At 35.0% G+C, this 27,247-nt stretch overlaps 2 protein-coding genes across 5 annotated transcripts; one reads left to right on the top strand and one right to left on the bottom strand.

Annotated features, from left to right (window-relative positions):
• The first annotated feature begins 9,645 nt into the window (after positions 1-9,645).
• LOC123222396 (fatty-acid-binding protein 1) lies at positions 9,646-11,340 on the top strand. The gene is made up of 4 exons (XM_044645138.1): positions 9,646-10,074; positions 10,219-10,468; positions 10,560-10,651; positions 11,041-11,340. The coding sequence occupies exons 1-4, from the start codon at positions 9,684-9,686 to the stop codon at positions 11,178-11,180; spliced, it is 873 nt and encodes a 290-aa protein (XP_044501073.1). The 5' UTR covers positions 9,646-9,683; the 3' UTR covers positions 11,181-11,340.
• Positions 11,341-13,079: 1,739 nt separating this feature from the next.
• Positions 13,080-18,699, bottom strand: LOC123222394 (protein TIME FOR COFFEE-like). 4 transcript variants are annotated; one of them, XM_044645134.1, is made up of 12 exons: positions 18,391-18,699; positions 17,898-18,293; positions 17,679-17,815; positions 17,331-17,592; positions 16,887-17,229; positions 16,725-16,785; positions 16,555-16,641; positions 16,204-16,435; positions 16,045-16,111; positions 15,881-15,968; positions 15,380-15,769; positions 13,080-15,276 (listed from the first exon to the last, which is right to left on the bottom strand). In XM_044645134.1, the coding sequence occupies exons 1-12, from the start codon at positions 18,485-18,487 to the stop codon at positions 13,480-13,482; spliced, it is 3,957 nt and encodes a 1,318-aa protein (XP_044501069.1). In that variant the 5' UTR covers positions 18,488-18,699; the 3' UTR covers positions 13,080-13,479. The 4 variants fall into 4 exon arrangements, with proteins under 4 accessions (XP_044501069.1, XP_044501071.1, XP_044501072.1 ...); XM_044645136.1 differs by having other exon boundaries at positions 15,881-15,950; XM_044645137.1 differs by having other exon boundaries at positions 15,881-15,947.
• Positions 18,700-27,247: the final 8,548 nt, after the last annotated feature.

Raw genomic sequence — 27,247 nt, 5'->3', positions numbered from 1 at the left:
AATCTTGAGTTTGATCATATTCATATAAAACTTTGATTCAATAATCATAATATTCATTTAACTAAGAACACGTAATCGAGACTTAATTAATAAAATCGAATGAATGTATAGTATGCATTTCTATGCACTAATATGCATAAATAATCTTCTTGTATAGACAGTCCATCATAAATGGCATAATCATGCATTCATTCAAAATCAAGCCACTATAATTCCATTTTCAGGTTCTAAAGGTAGATACATCATTTCAATTATACGAATAATTACACGCAATTTGACCCAATAATCTTCAAACCTTTAATTTATCAAAGTCAAATATTAATCATTCGAAATTTGGTCACAAAATCATGGTAGAATTGCAGTATTAATCAGAAAAGAGAACGCATAAGCATCACACGTACGTGTAAGCGACACAAGCAGAAGTACGATACAAAACGCATCTCGGCATACAACAAACTACAATTAGAAGCAAAAATACAACACTATAGCCTTCTCGTGTTTTTAGGGAACATGACTATTAATTTTTTTTAAAGAAACTGCAAAATATTAAGTGAGATTGAACCATCACTTTCATTCACTAACCTTCCAAATATTTACCTCATGCATTTTGTAACATTGTATCCAGCAAAACAATGTTCAATTGCATACTTTTTCACATCAATTCTCAATAATTTATCAATTAACTAAATTTTGCATAAATGTTGCCGCCACATCGCACCAATTCCTTGTAATTTAATCACATACATTCCAAATGTGGCAATTTAACTCTTGCACAAGTTTAATAATAGAGACTAAGTTGCAATTGAAGTTGCATGTAATAGGACATCCTTCAGCCATATGTTCTGACTTATTTCTACCACTCTGACTTTGTCCACGACTGCCTTTTTCCCCATTTAGAAGTGTCACATGAATTATAGTTGCTAGTTTTTTTTATCAAATCTTAAAAGAGTGACAATTGATACAATGTGGTCAAACGCCTCACTATCCAAAATCCAACTGTAATAATTACAAAGGTTTTTACAAGCATTACCAACAAAGTGCACTGTTGAAGTTCCTGTTTTTTCTCTTAGCAGCTTCATCAGTTTTTAATATTGCCTCTATGTTAGACCTCCTGAATTAAATGAGAAGGATTGTCCTCCTTCCCTTTCATTTTGTTCCATGAAGGTAACATTGATCATGGGCTTCCCTTGTCTTGTTTTGCCAATTGGAAGGATATCCAATGATTTCAAAACAATTGTCCTTCGTATGTCCAAGCTTCTTGCAGTGCTCACATATTTGCTTCCTAGATTGCTTTTTCCCTTTATAGCAACATCATCAATAATAGGTCGTGCCATGGTAATATCTTCTAATGTCAGGAATGGTATGAATTAGATAAGGAAGACAAGAGATCTTTACATAGCAAGTTTGATCTCATTACATCGTAAGCCTCATTGATTCATATGAGGAATTGGTGTAGTCATTCCTCCTCCTTTTCTTTTGCTATAAAACCACAAACAAAACTTGTGCATCCATCAGTATGTAGTTTCGCACATCCAGCGAGTTACTCTCAAAGGCCTCTCATCTTTGCATAATAATGGAAAAATGTCATGTCTCCTTGTTGAGCATTTGGAATTTCCATCTTAATTTCTCAAATATGTGGTCTGCTTCCTTGAGAAAAGCATTCTTCCAATTCTTTCCACATCCCAAGTTTTGTGTCATGATACACAACACTCTCATGTAGCTCCTTATTAACTGAATTCAAAATCCACGACATTACCATGGAATTACATATTAGCCAATGTTCTTCCTCAAGATCATCAACAAATGGTTTTTTCAGTTTTCCATCTACAAAACCAATCTTGTGTTTGGATACTAACGCATTCATTGTAGACTTACACCATGTTGGATAGTTTGACCCTTTCAAAAGATAGGATACAAGTTGATCCTATAGTATATCAGTACTACTAGGCATATAATGAGGGACCTTCTCTTTCTTGTTAGATCCTCCCTTATTGGTTGCAATTTTGGTAACCATTCCGTTTCAAGACCATGGCTACTCTGATACCATATAAAATTTGCACAATAAAATGTTTTTTGTTTATTGTGCTTTGTTTTGTAATGTTCTCCGAACATGACTTAAAACAAAAAGTCTAGAATAATCAAAATACCGTAATTTTCAATTAATTACCCTTTTTTTCAGTCTCTAACCTCTCAATTCATCGCATCCAGTTCATATTCATAACAACAACAAAAATTTTTACTTAATTTTTTAACACTAAATCGGTGTTTTTCTTTTTGTTCGACACTCAACTCTTCATCTTTATTATTCTCCAAAAAGATAAACTTTTATTGTTTTTTTCTTTACTTGTTTATAACTTCACCATACTTGTAATTCTTTTAATGTATGATCTATGGACTGATTTGAGGCACCGATCTTTCATTAATTTTGTTGCATATTCACATGATAGTACAATGACTAAATATGATATAATATCTTATATTGATTTAAATAGCCAATTAAACAGTTTAGGGAAATTATAAAAACTAGCCAAAATAACCTCCCACTAAGCAAAAATGCCCAAAGTCACTATTTTCAAGCAAAAATACCCAAATTCACTATTCCTAAGCAAAAATGCCCATGACTTTTTCTAAAATACCAAAATTATTCTTCCCCTCATTTATATAAACCCTCCTCACTCACTAAAAGGGGTTAAATGAAATTTTATTAAAATTAAGGGGGTATTTTGATATTAAAAATTGTAAAGGGATTTTGATATTTCTTTATTTCATAACTTTTTCTAAAATACCAAAATTACCCTTCCTCTCATCTATATAAACTCTCTTCACGCATTTTTTTTACACACACTTCTCATATCACTCAAACACTCATTCTCACTCTCATTTTTATTCAAGATCAATTAATAGGGTTTCGTTCGGAAGGAAGAAGTTCGTATTTTTGAATTCGACTCGAAAAAAGACTATTCATCAAAAAAAGGTATTTATACCAATCTTATCTAAAAACTTAATTTTATTTGTTAAGTCTAGTTTATATGTCATAATATAGGGGTTAAATGTAATGTTAGACAAATATGGGGGGTTAAATGTAATTTTAGATAAATATGGGGTTTTTTTGATAGTATACAATATATAAAGGATTTATATAATATGTTAAGAATAGATAGGTATTGCTTTGATACAAGACAACATACATGGGTGTTAAATAAAGAAAGAGATAATTGAAGGGTCAAATGAAATGTTATTAAAATTGGGGGGCATTTTGATATTAACATTATAGGAGCATTATAAATAAATTTTAGGTTTTTTCGAATTTCACCGTTTTAGGATATATCGATTCGTATTTTCCAGGTTTCTAAAGAATTTTTCGATTGTTGTCATTCTAGGGTATTTCAACTTTTAGAATTCGAATTTCAGTTCCATTTTTTTGAATTTCACCGTTTTAGGATATATCGACTCGTATTTTCTAGATTTCTGAAGAATTTTTTGATTGTTGCCATTCTAGGGTATTTCAGCTTTTAGAATTTGAATTTCAGTTTCATTTTTTCGAATTTCACCGTTTTAGAATATATCGACTCGTATTTTCTAGATTTCTGAAGAATTTTTTTATTGTTGCCATTCTAGGATATTTCAACTTTTAGAATTCGAATTTCACCGTTTTATGATATATCGATTCGTGTTTTCCATATTTTCAATGAATTTTTCGATTGTTGTCATTCTAGGGTATTTTAACTTTTAGAATTCGAATTTCAGTTCCGTTTTTTTGAATTTCACCGTTTTAGGATATATCAACTCGTATTTTTCAGATTTCTAAAGAATTTTTCAATTGTTACCATTCTAAGGTATTTCAACTTTTAGAATTCGAATTTTAGTTTCGTTTTTTTGAATTTCAACGTTTTATGATATATCAACTCGTGTTTTCTAGATTTTTGATGAATTTTTTGATTGTTACCATTCTAGGGTATTTCAACTTTTAGAATTTGAATTTTAGTTTCATTTTTTTTAAAATGACCATTTTATGATATATCGACTCGTATTTTCCAGATTTCTAAAGAAATTTTCTATTGTTGCCATTCTAGGGTATTTCAACTTTTAAAATTCGAATTTCAGTTTCCTTTTTTTTTAATTTCACTGTTTTAGGATATATCGACTCATATTTTCTAGATTTTTGATGAATTTTTTGATTGTTACCATTCTAGGGTATTTCAACTTTTACATAGTTATTACAGATTTTTTTATTATAAATGAATAATTATTTTCAAAAACTTGTCATTGCAGCATTGATAATTAAAATGGATGGTTATGCATCGGTTCGTTATTTGGGAGAATAGATTCAAGGTGGCAACAACACAATGAAATATGTTAGAGCAGTCAAACAATTGATTAAAATCCCCTATGGAACAACATTCGAGGGATTTATTGAGCTTTTGAAGGAGTCTTGCGGTATTGATCCAATGAAAAACTACCTTCAACTATCAATGAAGCCAAGAAAAATTGAGTTCGTCTGCCCCATACAAATCCAAAATGATGAAGATGTCCAAGGTCTTATTGATATGTCTCAGTACTTACAGGAATGTATTCCTATTTTTGTTACATGTACCCCAATTGAAGGGCAGAAGGAAGAAGATGAAGATGAAGAAGAAAAAGAAAGTAGTGGGGTTAAAAAAGAATACGATTTGGAAAACTTGATTGATTTCAATAATGACTCATTGTACATTGCAAACTCATGGGCTCATGAAGAAAAAGATAGAGTTCCTGACTGGGGTGACTTTGATGGAAATGATATGCTCGATATTCCTTCAAAAGATGTAGAGCCTGAGTATATAGCATCAGTTATCGAGGGTATGGATAGTTTGCAACTTGAAGATCCTATTTCAAGTGGTGAAAATTATTCTGGGCCATTTTTTTACAATGCCCCTACTAATCCATTTAGGTGGCTTCCTGATTTTTCTCCACAGCCATCAACAACATCAGGTGATTTCAGATCGATCCGAGAGGAGAATGGTGTAAAGGTTGGTGATATTTTCCATAATAAAGTTCAATTGAAAGACGTTGTGAAGCAATTCGCCTTACTTAAAGGATTTCAATTCGGTGTAAAAAAGTCTGACAAGAAACGGTGGAAAATTAAGTGCAAGGCTGAAAATTGTAAGTGGTATATACATGCAACCAAGTCCACAGTCGGTGAAGTGTGGGGGATCAACTTTATGAATCCTATCCACACATGTTCAGTTGATCAAATCATGCCACATCACAGACAAGCTGGGGCCCGAGCTTTAGGTCAATTAATGAGATCAAAGTTTGTGATGATTGATCATATTTATCGACCTAAGGAAATAATTGTAGACATCGCCGACCGATATAAAATTGATATATCATACTCACAGGCTTGGCGGGCAAGAAACTAGACTATAAATTTATTGAGGGGCTCACCGGAGGAATCATTTATGTTTTTACCATATTATTACTATAATCTACAATGTATTAATCCGAGCACCGTTACTGCTATTGAAACGGATGATGACCATCGATTTAAGAATTTTTTCATGGCATTAGGATGTTTCGTTCGTGCATTCAGAGAATGTCTTCGCTCGATTATTTGCATTGACGCTACATTTCTTAAAGGTCGATATATAGGGTATTTATTCATTGTTATGGCTCTTGATGGTAATAACCAAATATATCCCATTGGTTTCGGTGTCAGTAAAAAAGAAGATCATGACACATGGCGTTGGTTTCTCCGGAGGATCAAAGAATGTATCTATGACCTATCTAAGTTGGCAATAATCTCATATCGACATCATTCTATATACTCGGCAATGGCTGAAGTCTTTCCAGATGTCCACCATGGATGTTGTTGTCATCATCTTCTGTGTAACATGCGGGCAAAGTATAAACGAGACTCAAAGGTATAGTGTTTAAACAAGTAATTAAAATTGTAACAGTTTATCTTTTTTATACATTTTAATTATAATCAGTTCTCATAATTTTTTTCATCTTACAGGTTGCGGAGGCATATTGGAAAGCTGTAAAATCATACACAGAATCAGAATTTGGGATGATGATGTAATCTCTTGACTCAATGAACCCTCAAGCTGGAGTTTATCTACGTGATGTCGGATTTAAAGGTTGGAGTAGAGCGTACTTTTCGGGTATCGTTACAACATCATGACCACTAACATTACTGAGTCATTTAATGCCCTTGTCAGACATGCACGAGGCCTACCCATCACAATGCTCTTGGAGTTCATTCGTGGTACCATGCAGCAATGGTTTTACAAGAGAAGAAACCATGCAAGTAAGTATCAAATCGTTATTAATTAAATGTTTTTTCTCGTGTACTTTTTCCCCTTAGTTTTGGATATTACCAAATGTGTTGTTAATATTTTTTCAAATTACAGACAAATATCCTAACTTTGTCACCCCTTGGGTGGAGGAGAAGATCAACAATCGTCTATCAAAGTCTACACTTTTAGAGGTTCAACTGATTATACAGACTCGATATCAGGTTGTCGATTTTGGTGGATTCATGGATATTATAGACTTCGGTGAAATGTCTTACACATGTAGAAAGTTTCAGCTTTCACGTATTTCGTACAAGCATGCCATCGTCGTTGCACGACATATGAGGCTCACAAATGTCAATGCATGGGTTCATCCATTCTTTCAGACTGATATCTACCATGCAATATATCAGGAACCTGTCAATCCTCTTGGAAATCAATCTGATTGGTTGCGCTCACCAGAAGGAATGGTTATTCTGCCCCCTCTCCTCAATAGTCGTTGTCCGGGTCATCCCTCCAACAAAAATCGACGTCCTTCGCAGGGAGAAAATGTGACACCGAGGATTTATAGTCATTGCCATGAACCAGGACACATACGAACCCAATGTAAAAGCCTAGCACTCGTGTCGATCTCCACCCCGCAGCGTTCATCTAAGAAAGGTAAAGGGACAAGATCTTGACATTCAGTGGAATCAGTTTTGTTAGTTATATGATTCATCATTGTTGTACTTCAGTTACATGTTACCGATGTGTTTTTATTATTGTTTCAAATGTGTAATTGTATTGATATATGATATAATAACTTTAGTATAAATTATTTCTTCATTTTATATTTGTTAGAATGAGTTGTTTGAGTATTTCTTTATTTCATCTAACATTTGATAGTAAAGAAATACCTTAGAAATTTATAAAACTACTCGAAAATCTAAAAAACTGATTTAAATTTATAAAACCACATATTCAAATAGCTTATGAACGAGAAAACAGAAAAGTCGATCAAAAATTTCATAATTATATCGTAAAACGTGTCTAAAAAAGCACATCATAATTACAAATATTAAATTTTAAAGTGTCATATGAAAAAAGTCTAGTCCGGTCATAAACAAACTCAAAATCATAAAAACCGAAAATCTTAAATTTGATAAAATAATAAAACTGCATAATACACATTGAAACAGTTTTATTTTGGCCTTCAAATTTGGAGCAACCAGCAAAGGTGGTTATCGTTATAGAGCTCTAAACGAGCTTCGATTTGATATATTACAGGCCCCATAACGCCTCCCGGATCAAAAGTTATGGTCGTTCAAAATCTGTCTCATATAAACCCTATAGTTTTAAAAAAGTCAAAGTCTGCCCACTGTTCAGTGTAAAATTTCACATGGACCCCCGTAGATCTCCCCCTATTCCTCTTCCCCTTAAAATTTTGAAAACATTAAATTTCCCCCCCATCCCACGATAAATTTCAAAAACATCCACAGTGGAATGAGGACTCTTACACAGCTCCCTAATATTTTGAAAACACTAATTAAGCCCCCTAACCCTTGTCAACAGTGGGAGAAATCGTCCGACAGTGGGAAAAACTGTTCCCACTATTAGATTGCCACATGTTTCGGAAGGGATTTTCGGCCAAAATTCGTCGTTTCGGCCTCCAATTTCAATACAAATCAAATTTACATAGGCTATAACACAAAACCTCTCAACCAATTCAACGAAATCAACCAAAAATCAAAACATTTTAAGCATTGTTCAAAATTGAAACCCTAAAGTTTCAAACCGCAAAATCTCACTCAAATCTCAATAATATGAACAATAACTTGATTCAAATAAGATGACAGAAAATATGCTAACGTTCTGTGCCATTTTCGGTCACCGAAAACAATGAAAATCGTCAGAAATCAAGCCGACAGTAGGATGACAGTAGGACAAGGGAAAATTTCGAATTTTCCCCTGTTTATGAACAATAAACTCACAGTGGGGACAATGGGAATTTGTTATGTTTATATATGGGCAGTTTCGATATTTCACAAAAGTTGGGCATTTTTTCTTTAATCTGAATTTTTTGGGCAATTTTGCTTAAACCCCCTTACTTTTGCCTATTTTTTATAATTTCCCAATAGTTTATGTATAAATTGTTATATTTTTTTTAATCAAAAAGTTTATGAAAAATACTAAAATTATAATTGATATTGATGTATTTTTGAAACATATTATTGACGGAGTTTTGTATTAAACTCGTATATATGCGTTCCCTATTTTTCTCGTATCCAAATTTTATGACCTTTTTTTACAAATGTACTTTTTACTATTTTTCATGTTATTCTCGTATAATTTTTGTACCATTTTTTTTCCGTTCTTGTATTTATTAACTAGGATCTCATGCATTCTTTGCCCCTTTCTCTTTCTCTTCCAGTTATTTTACTTAGTTCATGGTCATTCATTTATGTTATTAAAGACGTAATTTCTTTAAGGCCAAAAGACTCATTCCCACCCAAGGTATAGTGAACTATCAAAGTCATACTTTTAACTTTCAAAAATCTAAATACTCACTCATAAGATATTTTTTGTTAAAAATTTCAGTTAAGGTTAGGGGTAAAATCATAATTTAACAAAAAAAAAATTAAAACTAAACTTTTATTAAATTTTCTCCCCTCAATTTGAAAATACCCTTCCCCCCCCCCCCCCCCCCCCCAGAATTTTCCTTTAAAATTTGAAAAATAACAATTTTCCCTTAAGTTTTTTCTTCTTTTCTTCAATGATGATCCACCATCTCCAACCATTGACCATCAATCATCCTTCCTCCTGGCCTCTCTCTGACCACCAATCAACATCTAGACAATGACGTCTAAATGAAAATCGTCTAGATTTCTAGTCAATTTCTATCAGTTGGTGGTCAAAGAGAGGCGAGAGGGAGGACAACTGATAGCCAAAGATGATAGATCCTTGTTGGAGAAAAGAAAAAAAAAAAACCCTAGTAAACAATTTGTCATTTTTCAAACTTTGAATGAGAGAAATTATAAGTTTTTAAACCTAGAAAAGGAAAATATGATAAAACTTTAATTTTTTAAAATTTTTAAATAAATACTGGTTTTACCTCTAATTTTAACTAAGATTTTTAATAGAGATTATCTTATAAATAAATATTTAGATTTTTTCAAGTTGAAGGATATAACTTGAGAATTTTACTATACCTTGAATACGAATAAGTCTTCTGGCCTTTCATTAGTAACGGAAGCTGCAGAGTGCAGTTTTATAATTTTAGCCTAAGGCCTAACCCCAAGCTCAACGGCCCACCACCAAGATGCATAAGCATAATTATTCTCACGTGTATTCCACATGCCACTTTCAAACTAAGTATTTCAATAAAATTTATGATAACTAAAGGAAAAGAAATTTATATTTCGAATTTCGATGGTTTCACTGAGGTTTCCGTTCTTGTTTTCTCGGACAAATCGCCCACACTTCACCAACCCAACTCATGGAACTTCCCGTTCCCGCTCTATCTCCGTCACCGTCGCCGTTGCTGCCGCATCCGCCACTGCTGTAGTGGCTGGCGTCGCCGCCTACCAAAACCATAAACACCCATTTGTCGAGAACGCTCTGGACTTTTTCTTCTCCAAGCCCTCTTCCTCCCACCTTTGGGCTTCACTCTCTTTCGCTGACAGTTCTTCAGCCACAGTTGTTGACTCCAAAACCGGCGTCTCTTTTCCTTCCGAACTCGGCGGTTCTCAAAAACTTCTCGGGATTGGTTTGAGAAAAAAGAGCGTATTGGGATTGAAGAACATTGATGTCTATGCATTTGGTAACAGGTTTTTCTTTTTTTTTTTTAAGATTCTTCAATTCTTTTAATGCATAATGTAGACTTCAATTTTATAAAATTCTTCTCAAGTTTTTTAGTTTAATTGCTCAGCATCATTGTGAAATTATGTATTTGTAAATTTAACAGGCGTGTATGCGGATCATGGTAATGTAAAGAAATTGCTGAGGGAGAAATATGGGAACTTATCCATTTCTGAACTGAGGGAAAATAAGGAGTTTAATGATGATATTATGGAAGCTGCTATAAGCATGACTGTTAGACTTCAAATTATTTACAGCAAATTAAGCATACGCTCTGTTCGAAGTGCTTTTGAAGCGTCTGTTGGAAGCAGACTCAAGAAATTTGGGGGATCAGATAATAAAGAATTGCTTCAAAGGTGTGAAATAGCATTCTTTACTGCTTCAATTGTGATTCCATCTAACATGTCTCTGTTGAATCAACTGATCTAATTACGCATTTGATTGCAGGTTCACTTCTCAGTTTAAAGATGAATACAAAATACCACGGGGATCTATTATAGATCTTTCAAAGGAACCAGGCCATGTACTTAGCACAAAAAGTAAAGTTTTAGTGTTTTGATGATTGAGCTTAGATGATAAAGCGAATGAACTGTTTATTTTCTTTCATAAATTCTTTGGTTTTTCTTTCAATTTGAAATGTTCAGACACCTTCCATAGAATTTGGAATAACGTTATATTGTAACAAATTTAGATTGAGGATGACCTATTATAGTATTTCTTTTTAACCTACCAGCTAAGTCATAGGAGTTATTTAAGTTTCAGGGTTAATATAAGCGGTGGGTTGTTTTGTTTGCGAAAGGAAATTTTAGTTTTAACATTTGCTGATTTGACTGAAAGAGTTTGTTTTATGTTTGACCCTTGTTGACCTATGCTGTGAATAAAACAGTCAAAGGTTATTTTGTAATTCATATTTGTTTAAATTGTGCAGTTGATGGTAAGGAGGTGGGAAGTATCCAGAGCAAACTCCTGTGTCGCTCAATAATGGATTTATATTTCGGGGAGGATCCATTTGATAGGAAAGCTAAAGAGGACATTGAGCTTAATCTTGCATCTCTCCTTCAGAAGTAGATAAGTTATATATTCAATGTTACAGGGTTTTATGTTTTCTTTTTAATCTTGCCATCTTTAGCTGTATGGTTTAGTACTTGTATCTCTTCTCTTTGAGTAATTGCTTTTACATTACAAGTGATACTTGACACAGTCTGGTTATAAGCCCTTCTTCCTTTTAGTTGTCTTTGTATGGATTCTTCTTAGCTCTTGGCCTGGCAAAAGTATATGGATATACATACGTAAGACAATATCAATTTAACTCCAATATTGTTGTATGCATCATTTAAAAACCACCAGTGCTTTAGATAATGTTCTTTAGAAAGAAACAATTGGATTTCATTTTGGGGATGCAGTGTATGAGTTTAATCAAATAAGTTGTTTCTTCACTGGAAAAATGTATAGGATCAAACAAGATCCATGGGGCTCCTAGAATGTTGGGGCTTTGAATCCTATTGCAGGCACCAGGCTCAAAAGAAGAATCGCACCTATAGTTGATTCTACTTCCTGTGTCCTTCGGGCAGTTGGGGCTGACCACAATTTTCCAAGAGAATGTTTTTTTATTAGGAAAAAGAAGAGTTTATAACCATTGTGATTTGGATCCCTGCTCTGGAAAGGCTTCTGCCATTAAACTGAGAGCTTCTAGGCCTTAAAAGTGTAGAACAGAAGCATTCAGTGCCGGAATAAAAACCTTGTGCATCTTCACAAGTACAAAATATTCTACTGATCAAAGGCTGGAGGGACTGCTCTATATTCAGCCACACCAAGGTGAAGCGGGGTGTCCAGCACCCAATTGCCACCTCTGAATAACCAACTCAACAAGAAGTTCAACTCTTCGCAAAGCTGTAGAGTTCAGCGGCAGCTCCAGATTTGAATTTGAGTACGCAAAACAAGGTTGGAGATTTTTGGATTACAAAAAATAAAATTAAAAGAAAGGCAGTGAACATGGAAATAAAGGTAAATGCAAGTATTATGGTAATTTGAATAGAGGCTGTGCAATGAAACAAAGGGTTACTTTTCCATATATGGTATTTAAAACTTGCGCATTTTTGTAATACATATAACATCACAATGTTCTATATTCTTTGAGTTAGACATTCACGCGAGAACAAAGAGATTTTAACCCAAGATATTGAACTTGTCTCTACCAACAAAAGGCTCTGCATCTGAATAAAGAATCCTATATAAAATTTGATTAATATTAGTTTTTGGTTTTCCCATGAACAGTTGTTATCATTTCACAGAAACAAAGGTCATTGGCATCCCAAAAGCACCCATGCATGCTAAAATTATCAGCATCAACTTTCACTGGTGGAGTGGCAATGCCTTTTTACAACTTTTATGACTCCATGGGCCCATGGTTGCAATCAAACTTGATGTGATTATTTTGGTTTTGGGAAGATGCATTTAATTAGACGAGCCCACCATGTGCATGCGCTTTCTACAGACTAGAATCCAAAAAGTCAGGCACGTTACTTTTTTATCTCACAATGAGATGCCTGGATACCTGGGGATGAACAGTTTCAATAAGGCATCATTAAATAACCATTTCCCTCTAAATTATCTATTTAACCCATGTAAGGTTTTAGGGTTTCTATTTTCCGACTATACATTTTATACTAAAATATGTACTACCCAAATAAATACTAACAATAAGAGATAAACGTAACTGGAATCGTACCATAACAGGAAGGAAAGATTTCTTCTCATGGTTGGATATTACTTCCGTGCCTTGAATGCAAAGCAATTTGGTCAAACAATCAGCCATCAGAAATCTTTCAAGGATAGAACAAAGGTAGGTAGAAGAGACAAGAAAACAGAAACTAGATTCGACCAATAAGATTAGTTGCTTCCAGCGTTCAACATTTCTACTACCATCTTTAAGATTTGCTTGTGTCTATTTTGACTATAATAAATTAATAATGCCAAGAAAAAGTCCATGCAATAAACCCAGACGAACAGATACAGATTAGTTTTAAGTTACTAATATAATAATGAATTAGAACAATTAGCTTCTAATTTCTATGCAAAAGATTAAAAATTATTCACATAATAGTGTCGAACAAGAATCCCCTTGCATAATGGCAGATCCCCAATCTCCACTTTAAAATTTGTATCAAAGCGATCTTGTCAGAAGATGACTTACTCTCCCTGAATATAGCAACTGTAACTTTTTTACTTTGGAGAATTTTGTTTCTTTCCACCTGTTTCGGTTCACCTGCAAGAAACCCAGGTGGAGCCTGTCCAAAATGTGCAAGACGCTATAGTTGTGGCCTTCCGGACAAAATTTTGGGGCTGCATTCTTGTTGCATCTTAGATTTTAGTACTTGAGTTCAGAGAGGTGGCTGGGGCATGTGCTCAAGATGGATGGTACATTTCTTCCACAAACAGGGGAGTTTTTCTGGCCAGTGCTAGATGATGAATTCTCAGTCTGCTGGGGCTGCAAATTTGGGATTGATGAGCCAGCTTTGCTGCCACTGGAACTTGTTCTCAGGTTTCCGGCACTTGCCAAAGATCCAACAGCTAGGGGAGATTGAGACTGGCTGCTAGTGGGTATTTGTTGCCCTTGGGGTGCCAAGCCGGATTTGGAATTTCTTTCAAAAGTTATCTGGGTTTGTGAGGATCTCACTTGCTGCTGCTGGGAAACATTCTTCAGAGTTGGGGAGTTGGATGGTACGAGTGATGTTGGAGGAACTTGACAGGTTGGGTTTCTCGCTGAGTTCTTCCATTGGGGAGACTGACCAGAACTGTTGCTTTGGACAAGAGTTTGTGGGAACATAGGGGTGTTATTCGAGAGCTTCGTAGCAATGGAAGATGAGGAAATGCTGTTCAACGGAGCTTTACTTTGAGCTGCTGCTGCAGCAGATTGCTGCTGATTTTGCAACATTTGCTGCTTATGGAGCTGAAGCAGTTGCTGTTGCTGAAAATTTTGAGAATTAGCAGCGGTAGAGCCATTTGTGGTTATTGTAGCTGAGGCAATGGGACGTGAGGACCAATTTCCAGTAACTGGAGATGAAACAAAGTTCAGAGTCCTTGCTGAATGGTCAAAAACAAGTGTCTGTCCATTTGAAGCAGGTGACTTCCCAAAACTTGCTTTTTTTCCATCATCATGATTCAATGAACCTCCTCCAGTCTTCACATCAGATAGTTGGTGATTTTTCTGCAGTGCAACCTGAGCTGTGGGTGAAACCTGGTACCCTTGTTGGGCCATGTCCGGAAGGGGCTGAAAGATTGCCGGATTTTGGGTCATAGATGAGAAATTAAGGTTTGAAGCTGAACTGTTTCCACCAAAAGATGCAAATGACATGGAGAATGACTGAGAAGGGATGAGCTCAACTCCACCCTTTAAATTCTTTTGATGTGATTGCGGCTGCTTCTCACCGTGATTTCCACCACCACTTGTCCCACCAAGAATTTGTGATGGCAACAAGGCAAAGTTTAGCGGCTGAAGTGGCACTGTGAAGTTTTGTCCATACACACTCATCTGATTGTGAGAGGCACGGCTATCACCAAGTGATGGGGCATTCTCTCCACTCATCTCAGGCTCAAGCTTGAGATTTTGATTGGATGGTTGCACAAGCTGCTTTTGCTGCTGATTTGGTAGCATACTTGTTGAGCTCAATAAGTTACCATTAACAGACCCCCCACGTGGCTGCTGAGACTGCGTTTGCTTGTGAGATGCTGATGAGGCACTTGACGCGGTTGTATTTTGATAAGCTGCTTGTAGTAAAGGTTGTGAGTGAGGTTGCTGTTGCTGTTGCTGCTGAAGTTGAGAAGGATGAAATATCTGAGATGAATAGAAAGACCCATTAAAGTAAGGCATTGGTTGAGCATGGCCTCTAACTGCTGGTGGAGTCCCAATAGGGGTGGGAACAGGAAATGTAAACCCTTCATTCTGTACTATGGTCAAGTAAGGTGCTCCATTGGCTGCCATATTCGGGTAATTATAACTCACAGCTGCAGCTACTGCTGGTAATGCTGTAGAGCTTACCGGAATTACAGATGTTGAATTACCAGAGACTGATGCACTTCTGGCTGAGGTAGTAGATTTTGAAGGCCCAGATTGATTAGCTGCTGCTTGTTGTTGGCTTACAGGGAAGATGAAAGCAGGGGCATGCTACAGGCCAAAGCAAAAAGGTTTTAGGATATCGTTTTGAAAATCAACAAAAAATTTGTAGCACAAAAAATAATATCAACAAAAATGCAAGGGAAAGAAATACCAAAAAGTGACCAGCAGCTGCAGGATGTGGAGCTTGTTGAAGTACAAGCTGCTTTGTCTGTGCTGGGTCCACTAAACTTGCATTCTCAGAGCTTTTATCTTTCTGTGTAAGACCTGGAAAATTGGTCTTGGCCTGCCCTTTATCCTGCACAGAACTTAGGTTTGCAACGGGAAACCTTCCTTGCAATTGGTTTCCATGAATTAAGTTTTCAGTGGAAGGAACAATATTGAGACTGTTGGCTTTAGACCCAATTAAAGAATTAGAAGTAGCTCCAGCTGGCCACAAGTGGTTCGTCTTTGCAAACTGCTGATTCAAGAATATATTTCGAGCAATGTATTGGTGGGTAGCACACCTCTTTAGCCGAGGTTGAATGAGCATAAACTGGGCAGGCTACATGTTTCAATTATTCAATGCCAAATCCAAAATTAACAGAGTTACTAAAACTAAGCCCAAACAAAAAAAATTGTGAAAATCTTAATTTTGCATGATACATTGACATACCTGCTGAGTTGAGGTAGATCTGGCACTCCCATCCATGGGCATAATTGTTTGAAATGGAGGCATGTACCTGCTGGTCATGAATTTGCTTCTTATTATGGAGTTATTTTTAACCCAAAAAATAATAGAAACAAAACAGAAACTTTATGAGGGAATAGATATCTCACCCTAGAGGTGGAAGACCATTTGAACAGCCAGCTAGGGCAACCTGAAAAGGCACTGAGCTAGATTGACCTGAAACAAAGCACAAGATAGCATCAATGAAATTATTGAATCAAAATTAAAGAAAACTCATACTAGCAGGAAGTCTAACATCGTCAAATTACCAGTTTTTTCCACTTTAGGAACTCCAGATTTAGCTAATTGTTCCTGTTTTTGACTCTGATGTCGTAATTTACTGGCACTATCTCTTGCATCATCTTGATTTGGCTTTTCCAAATCAAACATCAGTTTGCTCTTTTCTTCAATAGGCTCAATCTTCCTTTCTTCCACTTCCTGTAATGCTGTTTCCTTCTTCACAAGCCTATCTGCATTTTCTTCGTCCTTAACCAAAGATTTCTACACAATTAAAACAAAAAAAAAGCACTTATGAATAAATTATCAAAAAGAAATTATATAAAAACAGGAACAGGGAGACCGTGAGAGTCAAAGACTAAAGAGTCCCTGATTCTACTCACCGTATTGACATCTTGGACTATAGTTGTAGGACATGAGGGGAAATCATTGAAGCCATCCAGTTCAGGAGAAAATCCCATGGGAGGAGCCTGTTGAAACGCACTATTCTTCTTGAGTAATCTGACAACAAAAAAGCAACAATAATCCGGATTGCGACAAGAAGGTACCTCACCATCAGATCAATCTTGAACTTCTCAACTTTTGGGCTTCCAGTCTCCAGTACACTTGAACTCCTGAAATTTTTCCAGGAGAAAAGTGATTTAAGAAAAAACTTGAAAATATCATAAATATTAAAGAAAAAGAGAGAGAAAAACAAGTATTCTTTGATGCTCACGCTTTTGTTACTGTCGAATCCATTTTACAGCAGGTAGCAGAAGATTCCTTATCAGCCGAAACCCATTTTTTCTCTGTCACAGGACCGCTGGGGCAATCTGATCCTTCCATAGATAGTTTTGCATCACCTTGCTTCGCTACCTCTTCCTGTGGTTCCACCATCACAGAGGCAACTTTAGAAGCATCCACTTCATTAGATGCCTCACAAGATGCCACATTCAGTTGAGATGTTTTCTCCGGTGTATATATTTCCGAATTTGTTGGTAGCTGCTCGCTTTCAAACTTAACAGCAGAAACACTTGGGTTTGAAGAATAATCAACCTCGACTTTCTTCTTCTTCGTGGCTGCAGACGCCATAGTTGAAGAGAAAAAAAATATAAACTTGTGAGGAAAAGGAAGAAGAAATATCAATTTTGGATTAAAAGCTTAACAATAAAATACCCACCACCACCGAGATCTGAAGCGGCGCTATCTTTCTGAGCCAAAGCTGAAACAGATGGTTTAGTGTCTTGATTGTTACAAATACCATCTTCCGATTCAAGCTTTTGCGCCGGTTTGCCGATGCTTTCATCTTCTTTCTTTGAATTCTGGGATTGCTTCATCAGCCCATACAAAACCTCGGCAATCTCAATCTCGATATCATCTTGTTGAACCGAACTAGAAGATTTGGCCACCTTTGGAAGACGAGTCTTAGGTCCACTTGGTTTCTGCAATATCCATCACAAAGCCCAAAAGTCAACCTTTCAAATTCTTCTCCAGAAAACAATAATCAATGTCAAAAAACAAAACAAACCATCTTTTTCCTCACTGAAACATTGGAAGATGAAGGTGAATTAGCCTCAATGCTGCGACTCGAAGTCGAAAATCTATGTTCATCCCAAAATCCACCATTTCCAGAGGTCCAATTCTCATGCGACCTTTTCACGGAAACTACAAAACCAAACACAAACGCACATCACACAAGTCATCAACATAAAAATATCATAAACAAATAAATCTACATTTCTTGTACCCGAGCGAGCCTTTCTCGGGACCAGGACTCCAATCATCTCATCAGCGGCCTTCAAAGCCGGTGGCGTTGGCCGCGTGTGTCTGGTCAGAGGTAAGGATTTTCTACTATTTTGATTAGACAAAGAAGAAGACGAATATGATGTAGTATTGTGAGAAATTATATGAGCTACTCTTCTTTCATCAATTTCATACTCTTCTTCATCCGCTACACTTTCTTCAGTACTTTCTTCTTCTCCCTGCGTTAAACTATTGCCTCTCCTCCGCTTTTGGTTACTCTTATGATTCGAAAAATCTCGATCTCTTTCTCTTTCTCTATCCCTATCCTTATCCCTATCTCTTTTGTTAGGACGATCTCTTAACCTCACTGTCTCTTGCAACTCCATCTCTTCATCTTCTTCTGCAACAAATTAAAAAAAGGGTAAGAAAGAAAACCGACTAAACAAGCCTTAACCAGAAAAAAAAAAAAACCACAGAACAGGGCGATTCTTATCAACCGTGTGAATCTCGAAGACTGCTTGCTCTTTGCCGACGTCTTGACAATCCGTTCGTTGCCGTCATGTTTGATCTTCGAGCTTCTCTACTTCTATCCATGAGCTTCAACCAATTCACTTCAAAGTCACATACACCAATTCACCATAACCTTATCGCTTTCAGAGAAAAAAAATCGATTCTCAGAAACAGAAATCAAGAAATGTCATAAGCATCAACCTCCTCTTTCTCTCTCTTTTTCTCCCCTCTTTCTCTCTCTTCTTTTCCGTCTCTTTTTTTTCACCTGGTTTGGGTGCTCTTTTCTGCTGAAATCTCATCTCTTTCTTTTTGTACGCTCTCATTCACACAGGCAAAACCTACTCCAACAACACTGAACGGCTCAGATGTCTCGATTACTCCTATACGTGATCTAAACTGTTGGATGGAAATTGATCTGATGGTCATGTCTGGCAGGTGCCAACATGGCAAAAACATCAATTTCTAATGGAATATTGCCATAGCGCACTTAATGGCGACGTGGCACTTTCTTTATCATAACAATAAAATTATGCATATCTTTAGATACATAAATATATACATATTGATATATATTATCATATAATTAGATAATTTTGAATTAAAAATAAAATAATAATCAATTATATGATGATATATATAAGTGTGTATATATTTATATATCTAAAGTAGATACATATAGTATTACTCTTATAATAATATGTCAAGATATCTTCCCTATCCGCAATTTCCCACGCGTTTTACGCGCGTGGGACATATCTCGGTCACGGGGCTTTCTGACATGCTAGTTTCATTCACTCTCGGTAGATCCCACACGAAGGACACACCTTTCATCTTCTGATTCGTCGCGGGGACAAAAAGCCAATATTTTTCCCCACTCGTCCATCACCAGTCGCACGTAAAGTCGGTTGCTCAGCCAATCAAAATACGGCAAGGTAAAGTCGACAAAAAAAAGCATAGAATAATCACGTGAGACTTGAGGACCAAATCCACCCGCTCCAGCCGGTCAAATTCCAGACTTTCTTTTTTTTTTTTTAAGAAATTCCAAATGGGACCCACCACTGAAGGCGGACGGATAAACAAGAATCCTTTAGAGATAGAAAAATTTGTACCGTCAGATTTAAAATCCGACGTGGACATAAGAGATCCTACTTGGCAATCCAACTCACTATCACACATAATTTAACAAAATTGGACGGTCTCAGATCATTTGGCAGAGAAGTGGAGTCACAATCACTGAAGATGCGCGGGAACAAGTGGACCCAAGATGGTTTCCAATCACAACGCGTCCTTTGTTTAAGTATCGGTGACGTCAACACCTTACCTCTTGGCTAGTGCTGCTGCATGCGCCTGAGGAAACTAAACTGTAAGCGGGAAGATGATAGGGTGCGTGCGGGTGCAGAATATCTAACATAGGGAATAAAGGATGGTTGTGGGGCCTAGGGAGATACTTGTTGACATGTGAGGGATATTAAAAGTAAGAAATGCCACGTGGAGAACAGGCCACGATTCAAGGCAGTAATCAGTGAGAGGGTGGGGGCGTGATTGTGTTGTTGTTTAACAACTGCTCATAGCCTTGGATCTCGTTCAGTTAAATGCCACACCACACCGGCTCCACTTTTTCGTATTTTTAATTTATTCTTTAGTCAGCCAGACGGAAAGTTAAAACTTTCCGAGGCAGACTGACATATTGTAACCTTTACTATGCTAAAATAATGCTTTCTCAATAAATATTTAATATTGAAAGGGCAATTTTTCCAATTAATATAAGGGAAATCAATTAAATTATCCCAAAGTTAAGGGGGTAAAAAATTACCCCTGAATTTGAATTTTAAACGAAAATGTCCTAAAATCCTGCATAGACAAAAATATCCGTCGTATCAAAATTGAAGAAAATGGCACGTTTAGGCATCGAACACACAAAAACAGCAAATTCAAACGCACGTTTCACATAGTCAACACCTTTGATTTTCTCAAGTGATTTTCGTGACATTTTCGGTAAGAAAATTGGACAAAAAGGTTAGTAAAACAATCTTTGTCATCTCTTTATGCATTTCGATTCAAGATTTACTCGATTTAATGTAAAATTTGCATGTTTAGCGTTAGGGTTTTGATTTGAAAATTTTGATGAAATTGCTTGATTTGTTGGTGATTTTGATAAATTTCCTTAGAGTTTTTGTGTTAGATTAGGTATAGAGTTGATTGTTGTTGAAATAACATTTGAAAACCAAAGTTTGGGAGGTGAAATGTAACCACACGAATTCGACAGTGACCACGCGAATGGCGCTCTAACCACAAATTTGTATGGTTTGTCTGAGACGAGGAGGTTTTGTGCATTTTTCAAACTTCATGTACCACACGAAGTCGTGTGGTTAGGGGTGAAAATGTGAGTTTTAATCATGTGATAGGGCGGAATAGAAATTCAAAAAGTCGATTGACACGCGAGGTAATGGTCAACCACGCTAATTCGTGTGGTGGGGTGCAAAATGCACTTTTCCAAAGTTATCTGCCACGCGAAATTTGTATGGTTGGATTTAGGGGCAAAATGATGTTATACAAAATTTTATGACTTTTTTGATATTTTCATATAAGAGGCAAATTGAAATTTGTGCATCTTAAGGTTTTTTGACTTGTAGAATTCAAATTTGATATCTATTTTTTTTTAATAGGGTGTCTATGTTCAAAATTGAATAATTTATAATATAAATTTAATATAATCACAATTCAATTTTCATACAGGGAGATGGACAAAAGAGAAAAAGGGATGAAGGCAAGGATAAAATGCGCTTTCCTATCAAAAAACACTTCAAGACTCAAGCTACTATACGTGGATATAGAGATATGGGAGCCGTGATCAAAAAATATTAACAAAGAGACAATTATAAATTTTTTGACATACCTGTTTTGAACACTTCCTAGACTTGAAGGATAACTGATTTAGTGGGGTTCTAATACACTCCTTCATCTTTAGAGTGGTAAATAAGGTAACCTCGAGAGAGGAGTTATAGTTTCAAGTTAATGATGTGGATGTAAGATTTAGTCCGTATGAGTTTTCCATTATGACAGACCTTCAATTTAGTCATATGGTAGATATTGACATCTATATTCCATCAAATGTCACAAATTGAATCCTCCAAACATATTTTCATAAGTGTAAGTCAGTTACATATGTTGATTTGAGTCATGTTTTCCAACAGAGGTTGTGGGGGGAGGACGACACTGATGCAGTAAAGTTAGTATTGTTATTTTATCTTTACATGGGGTTATTAGAAAGTTATTTGAGGAAAACAATTTTCCAGAAGATATTACAATTGGCTTATCATTTTGATGGGTTCAATGCCTACTCATGGGGAGTACGGGTGTGGTAGATGATATATCGCTCCATATATGATAATATCTCCCAAATTTCTATAGATTCTGGTCCAAAAAAGAAGAAGGAAAATCAGCTTAAACAGTATGACATCATGGGATTTCCACTAGCGTTTCAGGCAATTGTGGCATTTATTAATTTAAAAAAAAAAAATTGTGATTAAAATAGAATTGATTTAATATGATTGTAAATATATACAGTAACCGATTTAAGTTGAAATTACAGTTTTTGATATACCTAGACTTGCTACATTGGCAAGTGGATATATCACCAACTTTAGGAGCTACTCAAATATTGAGACGGCACACGAAAGACATCCTAGGATGAGATTCTATCTCAACTATCTTCACTGGAGATATAGTAAGTATTAATTTGCTATTGATTAACATATGTATAAGGTATAATAACAAAATGCACTTAAAAAAATTTTTACATGATGATGTTAATTTCCCACTAGTTTTATCTCTGGTAGAGAAAGGTACAAACTGGTATAATGATATCGTCCGATACACAGGGATGATCTTTTTCATCCACATCACCCCTGATGTCGTCTAACGTTAGTTCTCTGATCATTGTTCCTTTTCCTACCAAGGCTCTTGTCCAACCTCCTATCACCAAGCCTTGTCTAATTAGTGACCCTGTTACGACCTCTGTTGGTGAGCAGATATCACTGGAGCTCGTGCCTCTGCCCCTTACCATTGAACCTACATCAAATGATCCTCTTGTCAGTGGACTAGATTTCTCCATTCATTACTTTGATGTTGCATTGGCTCAATGGGAAAATCTTAGCTTAGATCGATTCATTGGCTTAAAGACTAGAATGGAGGATAAGTTTAGTTGGATTAAGGATAGGATGACTCGTATAGAGGATATGTTAAGTCATACAGAGGATATGATGACTCATACGGAGGAGACACGATCTTATCACCACATATATACTGTCTAACAGATAAAAAAGTTAATAATTTACTAGATATTTCATCTATTTATATTTACAACCATATTAAAAAGTTTATAAAAATTTTACGAGTTAATGTAATTTTAAATAAAGTATTATTTATTTTGGTATAGTATTTTTGCATAGTTCGTGGTAGAATTGTCAAGAAGAGACCACTCATTCGTAAATGATACACAAATCCCTTGAAACATAGATTCAACAGTTGAGACCGATTGTGCAATTATCAAGCACAAAGCGTGAGAAAATTTTCAAAAAATGGTATATAGAGTCAAATCTTTTCGAGAAATGTCATGTGTACGATATAGGAAAAAAGACAAAAATTGCCTTCTAAGGTACATTCGTGGATACATCCGGATGGTTGTCTAACGAGGTGAGTTCACTTAATCAATTAATTTTTTTTTAGAATAAAAGATTATTCGGGTACGTGATAACGTTATATTTTCTGTTTTTATAGCATATAGATTCGTTTTTTGGATTATTACGTCGATGACAACATGATGATACTGCGAATGTTCGTCAGAACTAGACAACAGTTTTGACTTGTTTTGTTGGACACATCCCTTATGAGTACGTCATATGGATGAAATATCAGTATAACTACCAATTTCCTCCGCTTTTCACACGACTAGCGGATGCAAATTATCCACCTAATTTACATCTCTCAATTACTTTTTAACGAATATTGAATTAAGGTATAATATATGTATTTTATTAATGTGTATAGGTTTTTATCCCGATAAACTTCGATAATGCACATTAGGTAACAAGGTTCTTGGATTTGAAGAAGTGGAAGATTATAATTTACAACTTATTACAAAGTTTTACTGTTGACTCGGAGCTATTTAGGCAAAAGATGTTAGGGTATACGCTGATGATACCACATTTGCTAACTACAACATCATTTTGGTCTCACAAGGGTTGGAGTCCACGAGACCATCCATTTGCATTGCATACAGTGGTGGATATATCATAGCAAACACCCCTATCAGGTGATTATGGTGTGTTTATGTTATGATACATCGAGTGTTTAGCACTTACCGATCATTATCTTTTGAGGAAGAGGACTCGTTATGCCTACGCACGCGTTTAGGCACAACTATTTTTTCAAGTATTGATTGATGATTATATTATATCTCATTTGTATATGTATATATGTTTATTCATTCATATGTTTTATGTGTTAGTATATCCATACATTGGTTCATTTATATGTGTTTGTTCTTTATATAACTATTATAAGCGACAAGTATAATGAACAAAAAACGATTGAAAAGGGATATATGAAATCAACATGAACATATATAACGGATAATAACCAAAATTTTATAGATACATTAACAAGTATAATCACAAATTTTAAAGATAATATATTACAATCAGAAACTGTATATATGAAGTAACAATTATAATCACAATACTTATATCAAAATATATGACAATCACAAATATTATAGTTAAAGTAACAAGTACAATAACAATATTTATATAAAAATTATCAAGTATAATTACAAATGCAATTATCTTTCATCTTTCTTTTTTCTTCCTGAATTTGATGGTACATAATTAGGTATTGAAATAGGACTCTTGCAATTCTGTCTCGTATATCTAGGTTTGTGACATCGACTACAAATAAGTTGTTCAACAATCTCTCTTTGCGAAAGACGTCTATTTTTATTTGTTGATGGCTCACATGACGATGATGCATGAACGGTGGGGGGATAACACTTGCCTCCTCTTAGATGGATCCACTCTGATTGATCTCTTAATGGATTGATATCTTCCGCGTAGACTGTATGATAAAAAGCAGTATTGTAGTATGAATGCACCCATTGAATGCAAGTGGTGACCTTCATATATCTGGCAACAACAATGACATACATGTTGGGATTCTATGAGAGTTGAAATTTTCTACAGGTATATGTTCGCTCTATAAGGTCAACCAGGGCATCATATTGGCCACTACCAAAAACTTGGTATCATTCAGATATTATAGGACGTACCTCCAAGTTTGAAGACCTTCGCACACGTTTGACAATCTTTTCCTCAACCCAAGGTGTTACTAGGCTGGTGCAAGTATCTACAAATCATATAAATATAAACAGATATAATGAGTAATTAAGTATAAGTTGACATACACACATTTATAACATGTTATAATATTGAATATGTATTTACTTGCATGATTTATTCTTTCATAAAACCATCACTGCAATGTATCTTTGATAAACTCGATTAGCATAGTAATAAGTAAATCTCGAGCATGTTTGACTAGTGTATTAAACAAATCAGTGATATTGGTAGTCATTATATTATACATATGTCTTGAAAAATATGCCTGCGCTAATCAATCGAAACCCACCTCATACAAGTATACGGTTGCATCAGGGTGTATACGGGTCAATGACTTCATTACCTCTCGGAATTCATACTTCGTGTACGTTTTAGCTGTTTTCCAATACATTCATACGACTTTTGCATTTTTCTTGTACTTGGATCGCATATTACAATGGAGGTGATGACAACAATAACCATAGTGCACACCAGGGAATACTTTAGCCATTGCAGAAAATATACTGATATGTCAATTTGAAATAATGGCTAAATAAGATACCTCACCAAAACAATCCCTCAGTTTTATTAAAAACCAACATCATATGTCATGATCTTCCCTAAGACCGATGTCAAAAGCCAATAGCTATATTTGATTATTACCATCTAATGCAACAATGATAAATAGTTGACTCAGATATCTACCCTTTAAAAAGACAGCCTCAATACAAATGACTAGTCAAATATGTTTGTTGGAATGCACGGATTCTGTAACCCAATGTCATGTAAAAGTATTTAAATCGTTCTTGCTCATTCGTTAGTGTATTTGTCACAGTTCCTGGATTACAACATACTAAATTATAGCAATACTCTAGCAGCAACATAAACGACTCTTCTGGTGTGCCCTTCAATAATTTCAATGTCCAATTTCTTGCTGTCATGCTTATGCATATGATATATCAATTTTATATCGATCAGCGATATCCACAATGATCTCCTTTGGTCGAAAAACATGATAAACTAATATAAATTTGATCCTCAAAATTTATCCTAAAGCTCGGACGCCTGCTTACCAATGATGAGTAATATATGGTCTCTAGAACATGTATGATGGGTATCCAAATGAAGTAATTCAAAACTATCACTTTCTCCCACCCTAATTGCCTATGCATGTCACTTACATTTTTCGTTAACACATTTAACCACCTATCTGCATGTGTTTGACTTGTCCACTGTAAACTGATATCCTGTCTGAAGAGCATTTTGACATATCACATCAATGACATGTTGTTTACTTGAAAATAATGTACAAACTTTTAGAAAATCACTATCGCTTAACACTCTTAGGCTTCTGGATGTAGATGGTTGGTCATAAAAATGAGGTAACCAATGAAATACATCAATACGAACATTCCCACCATTAAAATTTGTTTTTAGAAAACTACTTGTACCTTCGATATCTTTATTAATATGTGTATTCTTTTTAACCTCTAATTTTTCTATTGGAATATCATGCACAACCTTTCCGTCAAATTCACTCCACTTTGGAAATTTTTCTTTGTTGTCATTAAGAAATTCTTCTGCATGATATAATGCATCAACATTATTTATATACGCAAAATCTTTCTCTGAAAATTTTTGTTTCAAATTGATCCCGATATTTTAAATCTCTTATATACTAATAGTTTGATTTTCTAGATAACTACTCGACTCACTACTTTGTAAACTCTCGTCTGCTAATTTAGCCTTATAACTATCATCATTAACTATAGTTATTACAAAAACTAAAACACATTCATTGAAGAGATTAGACAAACCATTAAAAACTTCAATATCTTCATCATTCAAAATTTTTATTGGAATATCGTCGTCAAGATGCTTTGGTTTCATGTTTAACTGAATATTAACTATCCTTCGATCTATATTACATTTGTCGCTCACCATTTGAATTAATGCTTCGAATGTCGTATGCTCTGGAATTTTAATCAGTTTCTTATTACTTCCAACATATTTTATAACATTGTCACCCATTTCTATTCATTTTCTCTCTTATCTAATTGAAGCATATCAAACCATTTAGATTAATCTTATAATAAAATATATAATTAACATAAATAATATGACTGAAAATACTATTTATAGATTTTTATTGTACAATTATACCTATTCCATAATTCAATTATATATTGTGACTATTAATATATTTTGATCAATGTGATACTAATTTATGAAAATATCACTTTACCCCTATATTATAAAATATTATTTTACCTCAAATATTATCTAACATATCTCTAACACCCTTCATTATAAAATATCATTTTACCCTATAATATTATCTAATATAATCCTCTAACACCATTTATTGTAAAATATCATTTCACCCTATACTACTATAATATTTACAACATAGCCCATGTAATTTTTATTATTTTACTATTTACACAACTATAATTTATTATATAAAATA

The sequence above is a fragment of the Mangifera indica genome, chromosome 8, assembly GCF_011075055.1.
Source record: "Mangifera indica cultivar Alphonso chromosome 8, CATAS_Mindica_2.1, whole genome shotgun sequence".
Taxonomy (NCBI): Eukaryota; Viridiplantae; Streptophyta; class Magnoliopsida; order Sapindales; family Anacardiaceae; genus Mangifera; species Mangifera indica.
Note: the sequence above shows the minus strand (reverse complement) of the source record. Positions and strands in the feature narration are given on the sequence as shown.

What these genes read in the sequence shown, in the direction of transcription:
- LOC123222396 (XM_044645138.1), top strand. Translation starts at nt 9,684, where the DNA reads ATGGTTTCACTGAGGTTTCCGTTCTTGTTTTCTCGGACAAATCGCCCA. An exon ending in CATTGATGTCTATGCATTTG is followed by an intron (nt 10,075 to 10,218) that starts GTAACAGGTTTT and finishes TAAATTTAACAG; the next exon opens with GCGTGTATGCGGATCATGGT. An exon ending in CCATGTACTTAGCACAAAAA is followed by an intron (nt 10,652 to 11,040) that starts GTAAAGTTTTAG and finishes TAAATTGTGCAG; the next exon opens with TTGATGGTAAGGAGGTGGGA.
- LOC123222394 (XM_044645134.1), bottom strand. Translation starts at nt 18,487, where the DNA reads ATGGATAGAAGTAGAGAAGCTCGAAGATCAAACATGACGGCAACGAAC. An exon ending in CAGTCTTCGAGATTCACACG is followed by an intron (nt 18,294 to 18,390) that starts GTTGATAAGAAT and finishes AATTTGTTGCAG; the next exon opens with AAGAAGATGAAGAGATGGAG. An exon ending in GATTCGACAGTAACAAAAGC is followed by an intron (nt 16,786 to 16,886) that starts GTGAGCATCAAA and finishes GAAAAATTTCAG; the next exon opens with GAGTTCAAGTGTACTGGAGA.